At 40.7% G+C, this 22,192-nt stretch overlaps 1 protein-coding gene across 4 annotated transcripts in view; it reads right to left on the bottom strand.

Annotated features, from left to right (window-relative positions):
- Positions 1–580: 580 nt before the first annotated feature.
- elk4 (ETS transcription factor ELK4) overlaps positions 581–22,192 on the bottom strand; it is a 62,726-nt gene continuing 41,114 nt past the window's right edge. For all 4 annotated transcript variants that reach the window (XM_073030599.1, XM_073030600.1, XM_073030603.1 and 1 more), the window contains one exon: positions 581–20,972. In XM_073030599.1, coding sequence (XP_072886700.1) covers positions 20,874–20,972 — 99 coding nt within the window. In that variant the 3' untranslated portion in view covers positions 581–20,873. The remainder of the gene's footprint in view (positions 20,973–22,192) is intronic.

Here is a 22,192-nt window from a genome sequence, read left to right as displayed (position 1 = left end):
CTAAATTTAATCTTCACAATCCTAAATGTATGCCACTGGCTTTTTTTAACCTTTCTCACATCTGAGGAAAGGTTGTCATTTTTTTTTCTCCTCAGCATTTTCTTCCTTAATGCAGTCCAGTTTTGCTCAAAAGTAGATTTGTCAGTAAAAGTGAAAATGAGCTCTTGTCACAGTTCAAACAATCTGCAACTGGCCTGTGGGAGAAGATGTGGGATTCTCTGAGAAGGTTCACTGAGTTATCAAAGTCATTTTGCCCAGGAACTCTTAATCAGCTTAGCTGATTATGAGATCTCTCCCAATCGATTACTGCAAACTCCCTCTAGGAATTTGGCTGGTGGGAGAACAAGGGGAGAGTTAATAGGCATATGCAACAGATTGGATACAGGGAACAAGTAAGGAACTGCAAATGCACTGAGAACTAGCAAAAACACTGTGGGTCAAATCTCTCCTATCTGTTGTAAGGGAATATGAAAATATTGAGAGTTCTCCTCCGATAATGGGGCTTGAATCTTGTCTTTTCCTGAAAGACAACAGAATTCACATGATTTCCACAACTATTAAAAATAACACGACACAAGACTAGTTTACATATATTTTTTTAATTCAAATGTACAACAAAAATAGCCACTTTCTTTGATTGTCTACACATTTTGCCAAACCAAACAGCATTAGTTTCCCTTTCGGTTGGGCTCAATTTTTATTTCAGAAAATATATTTTTTGATATATTCATTTATTTAGTTGAACTTTTATAATTTCTACAAATTCAACATATTAGCCATAGAAATTATTTTATCATTTCATGATTTTCAAAAGTACTTGTGTAGGAACAAGGGGGTATATAGTCATTTGATATAAGTGGAGCAGGGTATTAGTGCTAAGACATGAACTCCCAAGTAATGTGCTTACCCTGCTCGTTGGCTGCAATTGCATCTCTCATTGAAAACAGTTATTGGCCCAGACTTTGTGCTCATTGGCAAACTCACCCAGCAAATCCGTGACCTAAAAGAGAGCTTCTCCCCTAAAGGTTTTAGACACCATGGACTTGTGAACTTCCCTTTGCTGGTTATTTTCATCAGTCCTGAGGGTGTGACCCTTCTGAGAAAGCTGAACATCCAATCATATTGAAGAATTCACATGGATCACAAAAAAGGAAATAAATAGCAGAACTGATTATATACTTTAGATAATTTTACAGAGAGGAAAATACTGTAAAGATTGGGGCACACACATAAAGTCACACTTAATGCTGTGAATGCCTGAAAGAAAATGAATCTCGGGGTAGTAAAACTTCACTTTGAAGTTTTGGATGATAATAAGCAAGCTTTGTTAAAAATAAAAGAATAAATTAATTTAAAGGAGAATGTTTGTGAAGCAGTAACTATGGCTTAGTATTGCACTACGAATTCTCTGCATAAACCAGAATATCTTCAAAGTAATTAATAACAAAAATGTTTTGAAAATACCTGAAATTTTCATTAATTTCCTGATTAGTCTGGAGAAGGCAGTAAGCAGCACACTTAATGAATCACTGACAACAACTTCTGGAATGTGCACCTGAAGACTTGTAAACAGGGGATCCAGGTGTTGCTGTTAGTTTCAAGGTGTGATGATCATTGTCATTACGAACACAAAATCTGGGTCAAAGCTTCACACATTAGCTCTAGGTGCAAAATCTTATAAAAGAAATCCCGTAACCTATAACTTCCACATACTGTAGGTTAGTACAGCACTAACAAACCAGTAAATATAATTCAATGGAGATTTTGTTTTAAAGAAGGTCATAACTTTTTTTTCCCTTAAAATCTCAAATAAATGGGAGACTCAATACCTTTGGCTTTTTCTACAGTATGTATTCCTAGACATAGTAACTCACCAAGCAGATTGGAGTCAACTGTACACTGTGCCAGCAGGTAATGTCTCAACTGTTCTAACCTAGGAATAGCTATTTCAGTTCATATTAATCATCACACAGTTATATTTTGACAACTAGAAGTGTCTGAGCCATAAAGATGAGCTGGTGTCTCAGGCTTCAGCAAGTAACAACAGTCATTTTGCCTAGCATCACAACCTGCTTTGACATTAGGACTCCCAGGATGTATTTTCACCTGCAGGGTCTCACAAGAATCTGACCAAAACAATAGGCAACACATTCTCAGTCTTTCACCAGGCTCCAGTGTTGTCCAGAGTGAGAAAATACCCTCCTTCCACCATGCTCACCATTTTGCCTGTATGGATAAATGAAACCTTCTCTGAATACGTCCACGAAAATGGAAATCTTCCTAATTGCAACAATAATTTTTTGGCAGCCTCATTCCATTCTCAATGTGAACCAGCAGATTTAGAGGAAAACAACTTCAAACATTTCCTTTGCACCAAATTGTCTCTTTCTTCCACCAACGATATTGTAGAATAACATTGAAAAGCATCCATTTGATATCAAATTCCAAGAAGTAAAAGTAATTAGATCCAAGAAATAAAAGTAATTAGGTGCATTTATTTTATAATGAAGCCCATAATGATATAGCTGAGTTTCTTAAGTACGGATGTTATTGGACCCAGTACGCATTGAGATAAAGAGTGTTTTGTTTTAGGTGCTCCCGAGGCTCAGCACATATTTCTGTTGGATTCCTCGGCCTTGGAGATAATCTCATCAGGAGCTGAAGTTCAATATGGATCCAAGGGCACATGTACTGTGGGACACCTATTAGTCAGCACTATTCTCAGTCTCCTAAATACTAGACCATAAGATATAAGATCATAAGATATAGGAGCAGAATTAGGACACTTGGCCCATCAAGTCTGCTCCACAGATTTCATGTTGAAGAAAGAAGTAAACAGTTCTACTACCATTTTTCTCTGTCAAAAGAGAATGCGGGTCTCCGGACTTTAAAACTGAGAAATGGTCTTAGTGAAACTTGAGGGGCTCAACTTTGTATATACAGAGAGATTGATTCCTCTGGTACTGTTGTTTGATAGAATCTAGATTTAGTGTTAAAGTCTCAGAATATGGGGTCATCTATTTAAAATGGAGACAAAAGTGACTGCAGATGCTGGAATATTGAGCAACACACAAAATGCCAGAGGAGATCTATGGATCAGACAGCATCCATAGAGAGAAATGGACATTCAATGCTTGTGGTGAAGATGAAGGATCTCAACCCATGGCTACCATGGCCAACCCAAGCAGACCAATAGTCTACTTCTCTGCATTGATGATGTTTGACCCACTGTGTCCCTCCAGCATCTTGTGTGTCGTCCATTTAGTATGGAGATTAGTGGGAGAATTTTCATCAGCCTGAGCGTTTTGAATGCTGTACTACAAAAAGTCATGAGGACTGAACCATTGAATACGCACAGGACCGAGAGCGACAGATTTTGTTTTAAACCATTGAGAAGCTAGTGATTATGGGGAAGGAACAGGAAATTAGAATTGAGATGAATGTCATATCAACCTTGATATTATAGAGTTGCAGAGCAGGCTTAAGGGTTGGTAAGTCCACATATGCTTCTACTTCTTGCGTTCTCAATCTGTTTCAACCCCACTGTTGACAGGGAGAGCCTTAAGGCAGAACTGAAAGGCTGCATCAGGCTACTGGAATAATCTTGCTGCTGCAGCCCCAGTGTGGAGTAAATAATAAGCATCAATAACCCCTCAGTCTGCACAGAACACTCTCCTGTTTATGAGGAAAGGGATGTGAGCTGAAGTAAAATTCTTGACGCAAAACATTTCCTTCATCATCCTACCCCCAGAGTTTCATATTCAAGCTTCAGATGTTGACAGACTAAATGACCCATTATTTGAGCTCAAGCAGGATAGATGAGTTAAAATGCTAATGTTACAGCAGGCCTGGATTTGACAAACTTCAACCCATAGAAAGGTGAAGCTAAATTGGTAGAATGGGTTAGAGTTTGAATCCATCTGTTGACCTAAATATATAATCCAGACCAACAGTGCCCATATATCAGATGAAATATTGAACATGGTACAGTCTGCACTCTTTGACTTTGTTATCTAATAATTTTATAGTGACCAGTTTATCTGGCCACTATCTCCTTAGTGGTACATACTGACTACATTTCAATTGTAATTCACTGTCTTTAGAATGCTGAGGGCACAGGGAAATGCTTATTGGCTATAAGACAGACTAACTAGTTGTATCTCCGTCTGGTATGGAAGGGCCAATGCACAGGGTTGGAAAAAGCTGCACAGGGCTGCAAACTCAGCCAGCTCCTGCATGGGCACTAGCCTTTCCAAGATCAAGGACACCTTCAAAAGGCAATGCCTCAGAAGGGCAGCATCCATCATTAAGGACCCCCACCACCCAGGACATGCCCTCTTCTCAATACTACCATCAGAGAGGAGGTATAGGAGCCTGAAGACACCCACTCAACATTTTATGAACAGCTGCTTCCCCTCTGCCATTAGATTTCTGAACGGTCCCGAACCCGTGAACACCACCTCACACTACCTCACTATTTTTGCTTTCTTTTTGCACTACAAATTTTGTATGTGTGTGTATATATACACACACACACACTGTAATTTATAGTATATTTTACTTATTGCACTGTACTGCTGCCGCAAACACAAATAACATAAATTTTGCAACATATGTCAGTGATAATAAACCTGATTCTGACTTTACAAGACACACAATGCTCCAAAGGCAACGTTGGCAAGGATAACTGCCTGGGATTAATATCCAAAACCAGAGACCAAAATACTGATTCTGGCACGCACACACACGCACACACACCAGCCAAGTCTCTCCTATTAAAACAGGCGGCAGAATTGGAGCATGAAACCAGAGCTACATTACTATGCAAACATCTTAGGCGCATGTAAAAAAATCTGTACAGCAAAGATGCCTTCTAGAGTAATGAAAAGTTTCTAAATAGCAAAAGTTTTACGATGGGAAGCAGTAAAAAACTAGATCAAATCAATACTTGGTGTGACCACTCTTTGCCTTTAGAACTGTATCAAGTCTCTTAGGTACACTGCCGTGCAGTTTTGTAAGAAAAGCAGCTGGTAGGTTATGCCAAGCATCTTGGAGAACTTGCTGCAGGGCTTCTGCAGACTTTGGCTGTTTCGCTTGCTACTCTCTCTCCAGGAAACCCCAGACAGCCTCGGTGATGTTGAGATCAGGGCTCTACAGAGGGCATGCCATCTGAAACCATATAATAACCCAGGATGCCTAAGACTTGCACAGTACTGTATATCATAGGGAAGAGAAGGTTAGTAAGGGTTGCTTAGTTGTGGGATTTTATCCCGCAAATGGATTGCAGTGGAGAGGGTACGAAGGTGATTCGCTAGGATATTGGCTGGTGTAGAGTGTTTCAAGCTATGCGGAGGTACTGGATGGAATGGGTTTGTTTCTCTTGCAGAGCAGGAGACAAGGGGTAAACCAGGCTGAGAGATTAAAAGTGGGTGTGAGGGGTTGCACAGTTATGGCAGATAATGAGAAACTCCTCCCTTTAGCAGAGGTGTCCATAACCAGTGGGTAGAGGTTTAGGGCAAGGAATGGGAGGCCTAGAGAAGACTTAAGCAATATTATTTTTTCTTTTCCTCAAAGACTGAAATCTGGAACACACAATTTGAGAGGTTAGTGGAGGCTGTATTCTCACAACATTTTACATAGTGCTTGCAACACCATGGCATTGAAGACTGCAAACAGAATGCTGGGGTGGGATTTGTAGACAAGGACCTGATGCCCATTAAGGTCATGGTGGGCTGAAAGGCTTATAACTAGGCTGCATAACTCTAAAGAGTAGCACATATCGGCACAATTGATAATAAAATCCAAGCAAGATAGGTTTTTTTGCTGCACAGTCACATAGTCTCATTCAATGACCAACATGCTCCAAATGCCCATATTCCCATCCATGCTCAAGTAGCAGCTTGGCACGTAGGTTACTCTCTTGGTGTTAGTCTCTATTGGAAGCGCAAAATCAGCAAGAGCTCTGCTCAAGTTTTTCCCCAAAACTGATTTGCTCATCACTTCAAACTGGTGGTAATAAGAGTTACATTTTCATTTAGACAAGCAGGCAGCTAGCTAAATTTGCAACATTCAAGAGAAGTTTGGATAAGTGCATGGATGGGAGGGGTATGGTCCAGGTGAAGGTCAATAGGACTAGGCAGAATGTGAACTAGATGGGCTGAACAGCCTATTTTTGCGCTGCGGTGCTCTAAGACTCCGAGAGTAAAAAGTTAATTGCTTCGACAACAACTTGCACCTAGCACCTTTAATGTACTAAAATGTGCTGAAAAGTTGCCAATACAACTTCAACAAACCACATGTGTGTTAAGAAAGGAGACCAAACTTTTGGGCAAACAAATGAATTTCAAAGAGGAGCATAAACGAGGATCAAGTGTTGAGGGGCTTAGGAAAAGTGGCCCACTTGGCCCTAATTATTGGAGGGAAAGGAAACAGACTGCAAAAACATTCAAAGCCTGAAAATTAACTGAGTTAACTTGATAATAATCAACAGGATTATTGATGTAACTGAAGGATGGGGGAAGGGGGGTACGGAAAGATTAAATCAAAGCTGAAAACATCTCTGAAGTGGCCCTGCTATCATCAACAGCAGTGACTCATCATCTTACAGAATAGCACTTCAGTTAATACAAGTGGAGTTAGGAGACAGCAAGGATTCACATCACTCCCACACTGATGCTATTTTCTATTCTGATTCAGCCGCAGCACTTTCACCAAACTCCGATGCAACGGTACCAGAATAGAAATTGTACGACAGCAACAACTCTTCCCGCTGACAGCTTTCAATATTAATTCACAGGTGTGGGTGTTGCTGGCAAGGCTCCCCACCCTGAAACGGCAGAGTAGTTTTCTAACTCAAGGCAGAAGAACAGTTAAGAACCCAGCATCCTCAAATGTCAGAAGTCAGAGATAGGCCCAGATCTGATAAGGATGTCAAATGTTCTTACCAGGGGAACATAAATGAACCAATCAGACTTTCAATATCAATCATAAACACAAAATATTCTGCAGATACTGGCAATCCAGAGAAAAACATACAAAATGCTGCAGGAACTCAGCAGGTCAGGCTGTGCTGGTGGTGCAGTGGCATCAGAAAGAGAAGTCCCAGGTACGAATTCGGCTGTCTCCTTGCACAAATTCTACTTGCACTAGGTTGAGCATTGAGCTAGCAAGTTGGCCTCGCAAAACAGACAAATGCTAAAGAAAGCATTCCTATCAGCGCGGGGAGAAACTACAGAGAGGAATAAAGAATCGACATTTCTCATCAGGATGCAACAACAATCACTTATGCAGAAGGGATTTTCCTCATTTACAGGTGACGGCAATGCAGCTAGTAGTGAAAGAAAGATGCAAGATTAGCCTTACTTGTCTCATCTACATTAAAATGCGCCATTTGAGTCAAGTCAAATCAGTGAGGACTGTGCCGAGCAGCCCACAAGAGCCGCCGCACTTCCAGCCCCAACATAGCAAGCCCACCTCTCACTAACACTACGTTTTTAGAGTGTGGAAGAAAACTGAAGGACTAGGAGGAAAACAAAGCGCTCACGGGGAGAATGTACAAACTCCTTACAGACAGCAGCACTGTAGCTCCAACCTTATAGCTGACACTGTAAAGTGTTGTGCTGCCCACTATGCCACCCGGTGGCGCTTTTTCCTGTACCCAAGGTGCTCCAGGTTACTTCCACACTCCAAAGACTCCAAAGACTAGTGATTATCTTGTCACTAGTGAGGATATGAGTAGTGAATTTAAGGTGAGCTGAGAAGGATCTTAGGAGAATGGTTTTTTTTCTGTCAGATTTGAGTAAGTAAACATTTGTGGATTCAGTGGGCCAAACTGCCTCTAGCAGATCCTTAGATGCAAAAGACACATTTCACTGTGTGTTTGGAAAAATAAATGAATTTCAATCTGAATCTAAAAAGGACCTGTTTCCATGCTGTAAGACAATGATGAAAATTAATTGAATTCAAATCTCAAATTGATAATTAGATTGGATTTCTTGTTTAACCTCCCCTTTGTTATCTATCCTCTGAATTATTTGATTCAAAATATGCCTGTCAGTCAGGCCAGAACAGAGGATACGCGGTTGGGCAAACACTGCCTATCAACCCGGGTCTAAGCCCTACTGTCTAAATTTCCTGTGGCCCACAAACTGCAAGGGACAAATACAAGAGGAAATGACAAGGGTGGTATGGCAGTAGTTGCTAGGTAACGATGAGCTTGGATTTTTATTACCTAGTTGGTCACAGGGATCGAAATAGAAGGAAGTGAATTCAAGAGTCTGAGTGGGTTGCAAATGGAAAAGAGAGAAATCATGCTCCATTTTAATGGAGAATCTACTGATTTGTTGAATAACTTCTACTATAAATCATCTGGTCCCTTTCCCCCTTTCCTTTGGTACCTGTAAGCTCGTTCAGTGGGCTCCTGGGCCCACCTTGTGGAGGCTTAAGCTTATCCTGTCTCCTCTGCACTAGTCCTAATTTCCATCAAGTCCAGGCCGGTGCTTGCTGTGCTATATTTTATTTTAGTTTGGCAATCGGAGGGCTTTACAAAGGTCATCCATATTTTCACATTTCAATTTTCCCCATTACCTCCTTCTGCAAACATTCCAAATTAAAATCAGGTTTATTATGGTTGAAATTACACCCAATGGCCACATACATCTGCTCATTAACGCAGCTATCTAATCAGTCAAACATGCGGCAACAACTCAAGGCATGCAGACATGGTCAAGAGGTTCAGTTGTTGTTCAGACCAAACATCAGAATGGGGAGGAAATGCGATGTAGGTGACTTTGATCGTGGAATGATTGTTGGTGCCAGGCGGGGTGGTTTGGGTATCTCAGAAACTGCTGATCTCCTGGGATTTTCATGCACAACAGTCTCTAGAGCTTACAGAGAATGGTGTGAAAAACAGAGAGAAAACAAACATCCAGTGAGTAGCAGTTCTGTGGTCGAAAGTGCCTTGTTAATGAGAGAGGTCAGAGTGGCCAGACTGGTTCAAGCTGGCAGGAAGTAATGGAGATAACCATGTTATGCACACCACTATTATTTAAATAACGTTGTGCAGAAGAGCATCTCTGAATGCACTACACATTGGAGCCTGAAGTAGATGGGCTTCAGCAACAGAGCACCACAAGCATACATTCAGTGGCCACTTCGTTTGGTACAGGAGGTACTGATAAGGTGGCCACTATATATGAAATTTATTGTTTTGCGGCAGCCGTACCATGCAATACTTAAAAGAATGCTACAAATTACAATAAGAAATATATAGAATAAATAAGCAGTGCAAGAAGTGAGCAGAAAGAAAGTGAGATCCCTTGAGATTCCTACATGGCTTCCCACCAACGGAGGATGCCCCATTTTAATCACTCCTCCTGCCAACGCCTTCAGCTACCTGGAGCCTAAGCTCTGAAAATCCCCCCGATTCTCTCTTTAATTCACTCCTTAATAGCCACCTAGTTGACCCAAGTTTTACCATAAATGCTAAAATCCCTTCATGAGGGTGAGCGCCAATTACAGTCACATAAAGTTTAAAACACCTTTATCATTTCACTATATCAGTCAGAGCATGGGAAGAAGGCAGGAGACTGTGGCTAAGAGGGCAATAGACCAGCAATGATGAAATAGCAGAGCAACCTTGATGTGCCAAATGGTCCAATTCTGCTCCTATACCTTAAGGTCTTATGTTAAAGATGTGGTGTGAATTAAAGTTCCTCTTGTAATGGGACCATTAACGACCCCCATGACCTGCATGGTTTAGATCTTTGCACTTGCCGGATGTTAGGAACAAAACTGAGTTTGAGAGCCATCCCTACAGTTTAAGTGGGAAAAGCTTTTCTTTAATGCCATTCAAGTACCAAAATGCTTCATAGCAATCTCATTATTCTTTGATGCTGTCGTCATGGAAACAAATATGGCTGAGAATGTATGCACATCTAGCTCTTGCAGATTAGTTCTGGTTGTACTTGCTACCTAGATTCACATGCCTAATTCTATGAAGTGACCTTGAAGGTTGCTCCATGTATACATAACATTATGGTGGGTGGTGAAGTTTCCTCTGCTTCACACAGCTTTGAGCGTCAAACTTATTCTGTACTTTCAAGTGTGGTATTGCATTTGTACTTGAAGGAAAATAACTCTCTGACCCAGAAAATACAGTGAAGATTTAACCGGCCAAATGGCCGTTATTTGTGTTGCAACTAAACCGTACCTCATTCCATAAAGTAGCTCAGTTAGAAAAAGCAAGAACAATAAAACTTTAGGATATTTCACAATAAATGTGGCAGCTGACATGAAATGAAAGGAATTCGATCTGTTTGCATTGGAATAAATTGTGCTGGATTCAAGCTCTTAAATTTTCAAAGATTGTGAAGGGACAGTATAGTAAGTATCAAGTTGTTTGCTCACAAGGAAGGATAAATGCAAGCAGCTTCCAGAGGAGGAAAAGACTGCCAGTTGTGAGTTGGACACATTACCGGAGGAGTTATCAGATGACCACAACTCATATAAGCTGGAGTAATGTAACATCATGTTACTGTAAATTAATGTAGATTAATGTGCATATAACTTTTCTCTTACCATTAGTTATATGCACATCAATATACTGGTCTTCCCAATGCCTCTCATTAGCTTAAGTTCGTTATCATAACAATTGGCCATTGATTTTTTTCTCTAACTTGACTAGTTGTCAATCTAAGGCTTTCCTTTCCCCAGCTTCATTTTTTTAATCTAATCACCTCCATGACTTTTGTCCAGGATTGTTCACAGCAGATTGCTCAAAGCTTCAATTCCTGGGGCTTCATTCCCCAGAGCGTAGGAGAATGAGGGGAGATTTGATAGAGGTATACAAAATTATGAGGGGCATAGATAGATAGGGCTAAACCAGGTGAGGGGAGTCAACAGGCCTCATACCGTGGTGAGAGAGGGACGTGCTTGTCCTAGCTTGCAAAGTCAGCTCCAGTGGACTGGGCAGATGAGATCTATAGTGAGACCCAATGGCTAGGAAGGTGGTACAGCAATGCTCTGAGGAGAGTGAAGGGCATAACAAGGTACAGAAGATGTCACAATCAACCCCAGTTTGTGACGCTTGATTGAATCACTGAACCCGTACTTCTGAAGTTGAGAGAATGGATCTGCCCCAGAGCAAAACTTTCCAATACAGGTCTTCTGCCATTGTAAGACTTGACGGGCAACCACCACTGATTGGCAAGCAGGCCTTTTCCACTGAGGCTGGATGCGACTAGAAGTACAGGTTAAGGGTGAAAGGTGAAAAGTTTAAGGAGAACATGAGGGAGAACTTCACTTAGGGGGTGGTGAGAGTGTCGAACCAGCTGTCAGTGGAATTGTTGGGTGCAGGTTCAATTTCAACATATTTGGATAGGCACATGGATGGAATGGGCATGGGGGTGGCTATGGTCCGGGCGCAGATCAATGGGACTAGGCAGAGAAAAGGACCAGAAGGGCCAAAGGGCCTGTTTCTGTGCTGCTCTACTCTAGGACTCCTGGAAATTCCAGACCAATTTTGAAAGTTGAGCAACCCCAAAATGTAGAGACTTTGGAGGAGCCAGAGGTGGGTAAATTGAATTTCAATTTAACAGAAATTAGTGAATGTGAGCCTATTTATTCTTATAAAGCCCTAAATCTGCCTTATAAATAAACCCATTCCACTCCAAAATCTGGCATCTATATCTAAATGGGAACCCGGACCTAGGGCTGTGTGTGTGAAATGGTGGCATTTATTAGCTCTCTTAGAAGACCCAACAATCCACACAATTCAGAGGAATTAGGGGCAGACAATAGACACTGCTTTAGACATCGTTGTTCAGGGGTCATGATTAAATAAGTAGGTAAGCACAACTTTTGGTCTTCATCCTAGAATTATTTCTCCTCCAGTACTTTTCTAGCCACTGTAACTGCAGAGAACTAAAGAATTTCACCAGCTCCTTTTAGCTGCTATAAAGCATTCTCGACATTTGAAAGAATGAAAAACTAGGGAACACATTTTGCAGACAAGAGCCCATGAACAGCAAGGTGATAACAAGCTTTTCATTTGTTTTAAAGGTGCCAATTGAGCAATACCTTGGGCCAGACACATAGCAAACTCCACCTATTGTTCAAAATGATAGAGTCCTTTTGGTGTTGCACATAACAAACAGCGGGAGCAGGCCACCTCGCCACTCAAGCTCACCCCGCATTCAGTGCGATAATGGCACATCTATGCTGTTCTCAACTCTTCTGTGGCAGTTCCCCACAGCCCTCACTTCTCCAATCTTTTTCAAGACTTTTATCCATCTCCACCTTAAACATATTAAATGATCAGACCTCCACCACCCTTCAGGGGAGAGAGGGAGAGCTGGGTAGAAAACTCCAGAGATTCACTACCTACAGAGAAAAGAAATTTCTACTCAACTCCGTTTTAAATAACTGGCTCCTTATCTTTTTATTTTAACAACTTGCTCAAGACTGTCTCACAATAAGCATCTCAACATCTACCCTGTTAAGTCCCCTTGGGAATTTATAGATCTGAATAAGCTCACACCGCATTCTTTTAAACTCCAAGGAATGCAGACTCAAATTATCCAGCCTGTCTTGATAGGGTACCCCTCTCATCTCAGGAATAAGTTCAGTTACCTCCACCTGAGAGCAGAAAGGACTATGGCCAATATCCCAACTCAATGTCCATCCTTGCTATAGACGCTGGAATCTTATTGGATACACCATTCTGGATTACGGGGCTAAGACTTTGGTCTGCCTTGAATAATGACCTATTGTCTCAGTAGCAAGAGTGCTGACCACAAAGCCACAATGAACAGTAAAGTAATAGCTTGTATATGAAATACAGAATTAAGAAAGGAATATACCCTTTTCTGAGATTATTACAAAACTGTTGAAGTAGGCTGATTGAAACCATTCTTCAAAAGCTTTGGATAATAGTCATTGTTAGACTCAAGGAAGTAAGAGGGACGATGAATATTGCACTGCTAAAGCCCCCTTCCATCTTCCTGAGCAATATTTGGTGAAAAAATCTAGAAATCTATAGATAATGAGGAATTTCAGCCAATAAATAATCTGCCTGGGGAATTCAGTCAGTCAATCAGCACCTGTGGAGATTGAAGAAGGAGGAATTGTCGACATTGTGGGTCATCTTGCAAGGTGTTGGCCTGAAATGCCGAAAATTGCTTTCCCTCTACGGTTACCACTCGGCCTGATGAGTTCATCCAGCAAGCTACCTGCTGCTCCAGATTCCAGCATCTGCAGTCACTTGTGCTTTGTGAAATCTCAACCACCAGAATAGTGTTTAACCACAGTTCTTGTGAAAATATTTTCCTTTGGACTTAAACGCTTGTTGCTTTAAATGATGCTGAATTTGTATTAAGCTTTCAGCTTTCTTCAACAGATAAACTTTAAAACAAGTGGAAAGCGAGATCGCCCCTTATATCAACAATGTAAGAAACTCAAAATAAATAGTGGGCAACTGATCACTTGTACCTCTGCTTTTAACTATTCTCCAACCATGCCATCAATGGGGAAGTTGAGCAGAGTTCTCTCCGCCTCATGGCAATGGTGAAGAGCTCCAGAAATGGAAACTATTCCAAGTTATAGGCCATTCTGATGAACAGGATGTAGCTTCCGCCATGCTGCTCCACAGCGCCCTCCCTTGCATGAATGTGGCATTTTTACTCTTCTGGGAAGAAACTCTCAGGTCTCCTACAGACTCTGCCCAATCTTTAAGGGCAGTCATTGTTGTACTGTACCTAAGTATTGCAGTCACTCTGTGCACAATAAGGTTCCAAAACATTTAGATAACATCCTGTTTGGTTGAAAGTTTCCTCAATGGAAGTGCCACTGTTGGAGAAATGGATATTGACTAAGAGACATTTTCCCTAATCTTGTTTGAAAAATTGTCATTTTTATGACCTCTTATGTTCATCTGAGAAGCAAATGAGGCATTAACGATATCCTGAACTCTTGGCTTAGGTAGCAAATGCAATGATGTTTAGTGGCACTATTCATTGTGCCTCATGGACTGAAACTTATAGGAAACAACAGTTATTTTTACAGCTACCAAGTATTCTGGGTATATTTCTTATTATTTTTGATGCCTTTCTGTATAATAAGGGCAAATATTCAACACTTTGGCTACTATCAATTAAAGGTCAATAAAAGGCTTTAACTTTTTGTCTCTTTCCAATTCATCACATGAGCCAAATTGCTTTCTTGGCCTATTACACCACTCTACAGTGCACAAAACAATATTTGCTGTTAACTTTGCTAAAGTGTTCCCTAAGATAATGAGGTACATCAAGGTTCAGTAAGTACAGTTGATCATTGCCTGGTCATGTATAAAGCAGGTTACAGGCAGAGTGAAGCTCTGTCCCAATGCTCAAAACACCTTTACCAAATTAGTGTGATAGCTTTCTTGTCTCCATGCTAGAAATCCTTGAGATTAGAAGAATAATATTTGCAGTTTTTGCATTGTAGACATTTACCTACTGGGCCCATTTTAATGAGCTCACACATCGGGAGAAAAAAAAATCATCAATGTTGTATTAGACTGGGTTGCATTCCAACTTGGGCCCAAAAGGTAAAAGGATAATATCTACACCACTCAGATCACAGAAAACAGTAAACAACTACACAACCCACGTCCCTGTAAGTGTAGTTTCTCTGATTGATTGCATTGAATTTTCTCCGTTTCAAACGTTGACCAGAAAAGTTAGTCCACAAACAATGAAACCAAAAGGGTTGAACTCTGTGTGACATAAGTGACCAAAGATGACATTATTTGCTATAGTTGAGGTTGTTCTCCTTGTACGGAGAATGTAAAGGGAAATTTTTCCAGAGGTGTTGAGAGAGAATGGGATTATTTTGAAAAAATAAGTAATAAGAGCAGGGGTAATTCAGTCCCTTAAGCCAACTCTGCCATTCAATAGAGTCTTGGGCCAACTTTTGCATTGGCACTTTTACTTTTGTCTCACACTCATTGACTCTCTAATACCCAGAAATCTATAAATCACATTCTTGACTGTATTCAGTGACCAAGCCTCCAAAGCTTTTGCCCAGTGATTTGAAAGGTGAAGGAATTTCTTCTCAACTCAATCCTGTCCAAAATTCCTTAGCTGAATTTGTGACCCTTGGTTCTACAGCACCCTGGGCATGAAAATACCATCTCTGAATCAACCTTCTCGAACTCTGTAAGGAGATTGCCTCTCATTCTTCTAAACTCCAGAGTGTTTAAGAGCACCAAACCCAATCTCTTCTGACCTGGCAGTTTCTCCACCACAATCTAACTAGTGAAACTTTGCTGTAATCCCAAGCATAGGCAGTGCCCAAGCTTACATAAGGGCTCTGTTCCTGAGGAATGTCCATAAGCCAATTTCTCCACAAGTCAGAAAAGTGTTTTTATCGTACATACACTTGCTATAATTCTTACATTTTATTGAATAATCACCCCAATATTACCCATGATTAAACTAATAGAATATATACAATTTTCAGTCATTAACAAACACCATGAATCTCTTTACTATTCTTATTGGTGTCCTGAAGAATGCTTTAAAACTGCATGGGAGAATTTGTATAAAGTTGGATTTCCATAACTCAGTAATTTGCACCCAGGGAGCTCCTATACACACTTGCACTGAAAGAAACAACAGACCCATATGCTATATTCCACACAATAGTTACAGTGTGGTCTGGAGACTCGGAATAATTGAAAAAATCTCTTGGAGAGTTGACATAGGTCCAAGGGACTGAATACCTTCTATTTTGATACGATCATGATAAAAAATAATTATTGGTGGCAACAAATTGAATGTTGTGTTTTAAATAAGAACTTGAGATAGGAATATTTAAAAAAGGGAATGAAAATGGCTTGGTGAAGGGACCAAATGGACAGATCTCTCAAGCAGTCAGACATGTACAATAGTGTCTCCTTTATCAATGTGATTGTGTTAAAAGAAGAGCCAAAGGAGAATCACAAAGGAGATTTGTGCAAATGAAACCAATTCCAATGTCACAGGGTACAACTTCAACCCCAGGTTCCATATATGACAAGGGTGTGAAGGTAATTTAAAATTAAATGCATTACACTTTTACATTAACTATGTTGTTAAACAGCACCTATGTACAGAAGTCCACAGATCATTGGCCAGGCCAAAGTTATAAAGAATCAGTAACTGTAGTGCCAACATGCTCTGATCACTAAAAGCCCAAAGACCGGTTCTCAATAAATGGACGTTAATCCATATCAAATAAGCCCTGTTTGGTCAAATAACTGTTCAGTTACATAGACGTAATAATGCATGGCTCTTTACACATTTTAGATTTCTAAAAAAAACCTCAATAAACATGAATATTTTAAGACACTTCCCTTTTGAAATCCAAATACCATAGAAATCTTGTACAAGAATGTCACTGTAGACACCATCTGTGTCTCATAATCTCATCAGATGGTCTCTCAATTATATTAAAAGAAAAAATAAACATCCGAAGTACTTTATTTCCAGGTTTAAGGCTATTGAAGGTCACCCACCTTTGGCCAAGAAGACGGTAGGCAGCTGTTGCCCAGTCTTGCAAACGACACAGTTTTTGTACTTTTGGGATGGATGGTGTCAGTGCTGGCAATAGATTGCTTCTTTAATATTTAAATTCCACCTCTGAACAGCAATATTCAGCAAGACAGCCCTTTTCTCCCCCTCAAAGTCTTTCCAATAGTATTGTAACTAAAAAAGGGAAGTCTGCAATGAAAATGCAAAAGAAAACACTCTTTTAAACCACCCCTGTCATTTCATTTTCCCTTTTGCACCATTCACAGCTGGGTCTAGGAGATAAATCTTTAATTCTTGGTTACCCCCAGATGACTCTGGCGGGTTGCCATCCTTTGACCACAGCAGTAGTGTTCTCATTGTAGATGGCAACCAGGTTCATAGTGTCAAAATTCAGTTTAACTGTCAATTTCACAACATGATCAACCCCCTACATTCAAGAGAAGCTTCACAAACCTCTTGGTTCAAAGAAACCTTCGCAAGGTTCTTGGTATTAGACAGTGGCCAATTCCACAGCTCAGTCTCCATTTTTGGCTTTAGTAAAATTGTCTTCTGTTCCTCCCTGGTTGTTCCAGCACCAGTTTCCTATTCCATCTCTTGAGTAAATGTTTATCTTTTTATGACTTCTTAAAAAAGTAAATCAGACATCAAAAAAGTCTTTTTTAAAAACTATTTTTCCTCTTCCATTAATTCCTGAATCTTCGGCTCCGAAGTTGTTTGTTCTGAAAGATTCCAATAAATGTTCAGAGTAAGTAATGTGAATAATATGTTGTAGACATCTCACTCATAATCCGTGCGTGATTTTGAAAATGGCACAGATGGAATCACAAGTGGTTAATTTCACAGCTCTCTCACATTTTCTATTTCTTCTGAGTTTGAGTATTAGGAAAGATCATAGTCCCAACATCTGGAGAACAGGATGGAGAGTTTTCTGACCTACCATTTGTCATACCAGTAGAAATGAATTCCATGATCCTACTGCACAATAGCGGGTCACATTCTGAGCAAAACCCAGTTTAAAGCATTTGGAATAGTTCTTTATAAAAGGAGGGTCCTGCCTGCCTATTCCAGCTCATAAGAAGCCAACAAAAAGTTTCAACTTCCAGCAAGTCCATTTCCTGGAACTTACTCTCCATTTTAGTACATTGATATATACTTCACCAGGCCCAGTGAAGCCCTGTCCTTACTCCATGCAGCCCGGGCCAGCCAGCATACTTTCTTCCATAAGTTCATTAGTGAGTGATAAAGGGGCATTCACATCAAAACGTTTAGCATATCATCCTCTGTCGTCAATGCAATTAGTACTTGCTTCTTGTTCGCATAGTTGGTTGGATCAAAAATTGCTGTCAACACGATATACCTGTGCCCTCGTATCCCAACAGCATCTGCCAGTTCCGATTTTAGAGTCCTTTTCATTTAATTGGACTGGATAACCCCTTGAAGATTGATGATGCTTGCTTTGATACAGTGCTCAAAAGTGCTTTTGAGTGATTGATACTTCGTGAAGTGCAGCTCAAGCAGTTTTGGGCGTCGATTAGGCAAAGATTCTACACCTGCAGCCTCTAACACAGAGCAAAGAGATGAACAATCAGTTTGCTTATTACTTTGGCTTCCCCACTCTGAGGGATGAATGTTGGCCAAGGATCTGGGGCAACACCTTGCTATTTTTCGCATCGTACCAATGGGACCTTTGTCTTCATTCAAACCCAAATGAGTGGAAAGGAGCTTGGTTGAACATTGCATTTCATTACATGGTGATACTGTTCCAAAAGCAAGGGCAAGCAACACCCTCCAAGGACTGTTTAAAGGTTTGGACTGAGAAGTTTGGAGCTTTGGGATGGATACCCTACATTGTAGGATTTATTATCCTCTCCTTAAATAGCTATAAACCTAGGCTTCAGAAAGTCATCTTTCAGTACCTCAATTGATAAAATACCATTATTACGTTTGAGTAATTAATCCCCTTTTGGTTTCTTATAAAACACAACCACGTATCACAGAAGGAAGGAAGCTAGCATAATGTTACAACTATCCCACCACAGAGAGAGTCTAAATTCATTTTCTGCTTGGAAGGATTCGCAGACTGTGCACAAACTTGCACTAAATCACTCGCGGCAATTATCCTGCAGCCTATAGAAAAACACCGCTGCAAATAATGATACTTTACCCATCCAGATCAAATAGGAACAGCTTTGAAGAGTGATGGTTTTGAAAAAATGTCTTCAAAAAAGGCTTCACATTCCCTCACCCAAAATTATCTTATGCCCTGAACTGATTGTTTGAACTCAGCGTTTTTTAAATCTATCTTGTGTACAGGCAGGGGAGGGATCAGCATAAACTATGGAAGGCAAGGGGTAAAATAATCAATACATTTTCTGATCCACAGTGGAGGGATAAATGCACTGAAAGATCCCAGATGGAGGGAGGAGTGCACCGAATCAGAAAAGGGGGAGGACACATGGTAAGATCGGAAATGGAGGGAAGGGGGCAAACACACGAGGAAGGGAAAGGAAGACAAAAGAGCAGATGTACAAAGGAGGGAGATGGAAGCATAGGGACACTGAGGAAGAATTTCTTTAGCTTGGCGGTGGTAAATCTGTGGAATTCTTTGCCACAGACATTGGTGGAGGACAAGTCATAGAGTATATTTAAAACAGAAGTTGATAGGCTCTTCCTATGCTCATGGTCTTATGGGCTGGAGGATCAATGCACTGAAGGATAGGAGATGGAGGGAGGAACCGATTGTGAAGCTGGCAAAAGGAGGAATGGACACATCAGCTCACAGGAAGGAAAGGGAACGAAAAATGAAATTAGTAAATCAGAAGTTAAAAGCTCTAGATACACAGAAATGTTAAAAAAAAAGAAAATGCTAAAAATACTCAACACATCAGCAGTGTGTATGGAGGGAGAGGAACAGAGCTCAGATCAAAGATGTTTGATTTAATAAAATGTTCTCATCCTGAAAAAAAACATTTTCAAGTTGATAACCTTTCATTACATCAAACGTCTTTGATTATCCCATCACAGAGAGACTCTAGGTTCATTTTCTGCTTAGAAGGATTCATAGACCGTGCAGAAATCTTGCACTAAATCACTCTTGGCAATACTCCTGCAGCCATTTGAAAAATATTGCTGCAAATAAAGGTATCTTACCCATCCAGATCAAAGGTAGCAATAGGAACCGCTCTGCTAACAAATAAAAATGGGTCAGAATGTAGCAGTGAAGCTCAGGTTTTGAGGATGCGACCTTTCTTCACAAATGAAAGGTAAACCATCTCTCTCTCTCTGCTCTCAACATGTTGAATATTTCCAGTATTTTCAGCTGTTATTCTATGAAACTAATGCAGTTACTAGGAACTTGGCACGATATTCTGCTTTTCAATCTACCAGACCCACAGGGCGAACTTCCACTGGTTATTTGGCAAATGGAGTTCTCCAGTCTTGCGCAGCAGGTTCAGCCATCTGCTCGTGAGTGGCATTCATGAATTACCAAGTGACTGCGCTCACAGCACGTCCCCGAGTCAGCAAACAGAAGGAGCTCAGCATGTGGCTGTACCATTCGCCACATACACCACGCAGACTCCAAGGCAGGCACCAGTTTGTTAGCTCTAATTCTTAAAGGCATGGGGTCTAAATAATAAAAAAATGCAGAAGAGATCTGCAGCAATGACATGTCATTGGGCATCTGTCCAGTCCCCTGACTAACTATGCCCGATTAACAGTGCTTGAGACTTGATCAATGAGAGAGCTGGGGGGGGGGGGTATCTGATCTTAACTGCTCCTCTTCCAGTTATCCAAGATCCTCCTCCGTCACACCAATTAAATCAGTGAATGAATGGAAATTCAAAGCAGCAACACGGATCTAAACGTACGTCACCGGCTCCTTGGATATAAATTCCTCAAACCTACATGCAAGGTCTATACAGGAGGAGCTTCGAAACAAAATGAAGAAACTTGGCACAGGTATAAAGTCATTAAGATTTTGATATGCACAAGTTGTCCGCCTCTTATCACTTGACAAGCCATCAAACAATGTCACTGTTGTTCGGGTAAGTGGAGTAAGTAAAAGAAGCTGATTTCAAATCCAATTCAGAAAGATATAACGTGGATATTGTTGTTGCCTTAGTTACATCAGCATCCAGTGCTGATCAGGGTTAAGGCCCGCCTCTCCTGATCACTGTTGCTTGTGAAGGACGCTCAAAGGATTAGTTTGCCAGAGACATCAGTTTATATTGGCAACTGTCACCGCAGGACCTCACAGTCTTTAACATAGCTGAGCCTCCTGTAGTGTTGTCAGAGCGGATTGTTGCGCCATGAGTTTCCTGATTAGGCCTTTTGAAGATCTGGAGACAGGGAGGTTGGAGTTGAAGAGCCATCCACATTCGAGAATGGGATCTGCAGTTGGTTGTTGGCGATGTTCGGAAACTGAAAGAACAAAAGAAACAATTATGATATGTGCATTCCTGATAAGTATATTTTCAATTGTACATCTTCGACAGAAACATGCATTTATATGGAACCCTTAACATGACAAAACATCACAGGTACATTTCCAAACAAAATACGATATGTGCAAGTAATGAGATCTGAAGGCTGTATTTTGGATCAGTTTTGCGAGGTGAAGAGTCTTGGCTTATGACTGAAGAGTGTGCATGCTGTAGATCAGCAGAGTACTTCAGAGAAATCTGCTGCATATGTCTGTCCAAAGACAGCATCCACTGCAGTTCCACGCTCTCTCAGCAATGCAGAACTTGTTCAAGCCAGATTGATAGTCACCATGGATTTCTGCACACAAGTGTCATCCTTGATTGTGTATGCCTCATCACCCACCTCCTTCTTACTTAGAGCGGGACGTTCATCTTTGTTAAAATATTTTATTTTCGCTCTAAGTAAGAACTGGGATTCAATTCTAAACAAGGTGGGACAGCGGAAACCTAATTGGTTGGGGATTAACCAATCAGGAAGGACGGATGACAGGGATTATATACCACCAGACTAGACATACCTAGGGTTCATCCCTTATGAAGATGGCAGAGTTTGTCATCAAAACGTTAATTAAAATTTATACCTGTACCTAGCTGGAAGCCAGTGAACAGCTTATTCATCATATATGCCGGGAAAGCATTAGACCTTTTTCGTGGCCCTGTGTTACAGGGAAAGGTTCAATAGGTTAGGATTTATTCCCTGGAGCATGGGAGAATGAGGAGAAATCATATAGAGGTATACAAAGTATGAGGAGGTTTTATTTTATCCCCATCATGCATTCAAGTCTTTTCCCCTCAGGTTGCGTGAGCCTAGAACTAGAGATTATAGGTTTACAATGAAAAGTGAAATATTTAAGGAGAATCTGTGGGAAACCTAATTCAATTCAGAGAGTGGTGCAAGTGTGGGATGAGATGAAGCAGAAGTAGTAGATATGCATTCAGTTGTAACATTTAAGACAAATTTAGATAGGTAAATAGATGGAAGGGGCTTGGAAGGATATTGTCTGTGTGCAGGTAGATAGGAGAGATAAAGAGAGGGAGAGATTAATTTTATTTGTCACATGCACATCAAAACAAACAGTGAAAATGTGTCATTTGTGTCAGCAACTAACACACTCGAGGGTGAGCTGGAGGGCAGCCTGCAAGTGTCGCCATGCGTCT

This window comes from Hemitrygon akajei, chromosome 27, assembly GCF_048418815.1.
Source record: "Hemitrygon akajei chromosome 27, sHemAka1.3, whole genome shotgun sequence".
NCBI lineage: Eukaryota > Metazoa > Chordata > Chondrichthyes > Myliobatiformes > Dasyatidae > Hemitrygon > Hemitrygon akajei.
This window is presented reverse-complemented; position numbering and strand designations above follow the sequence as displayed.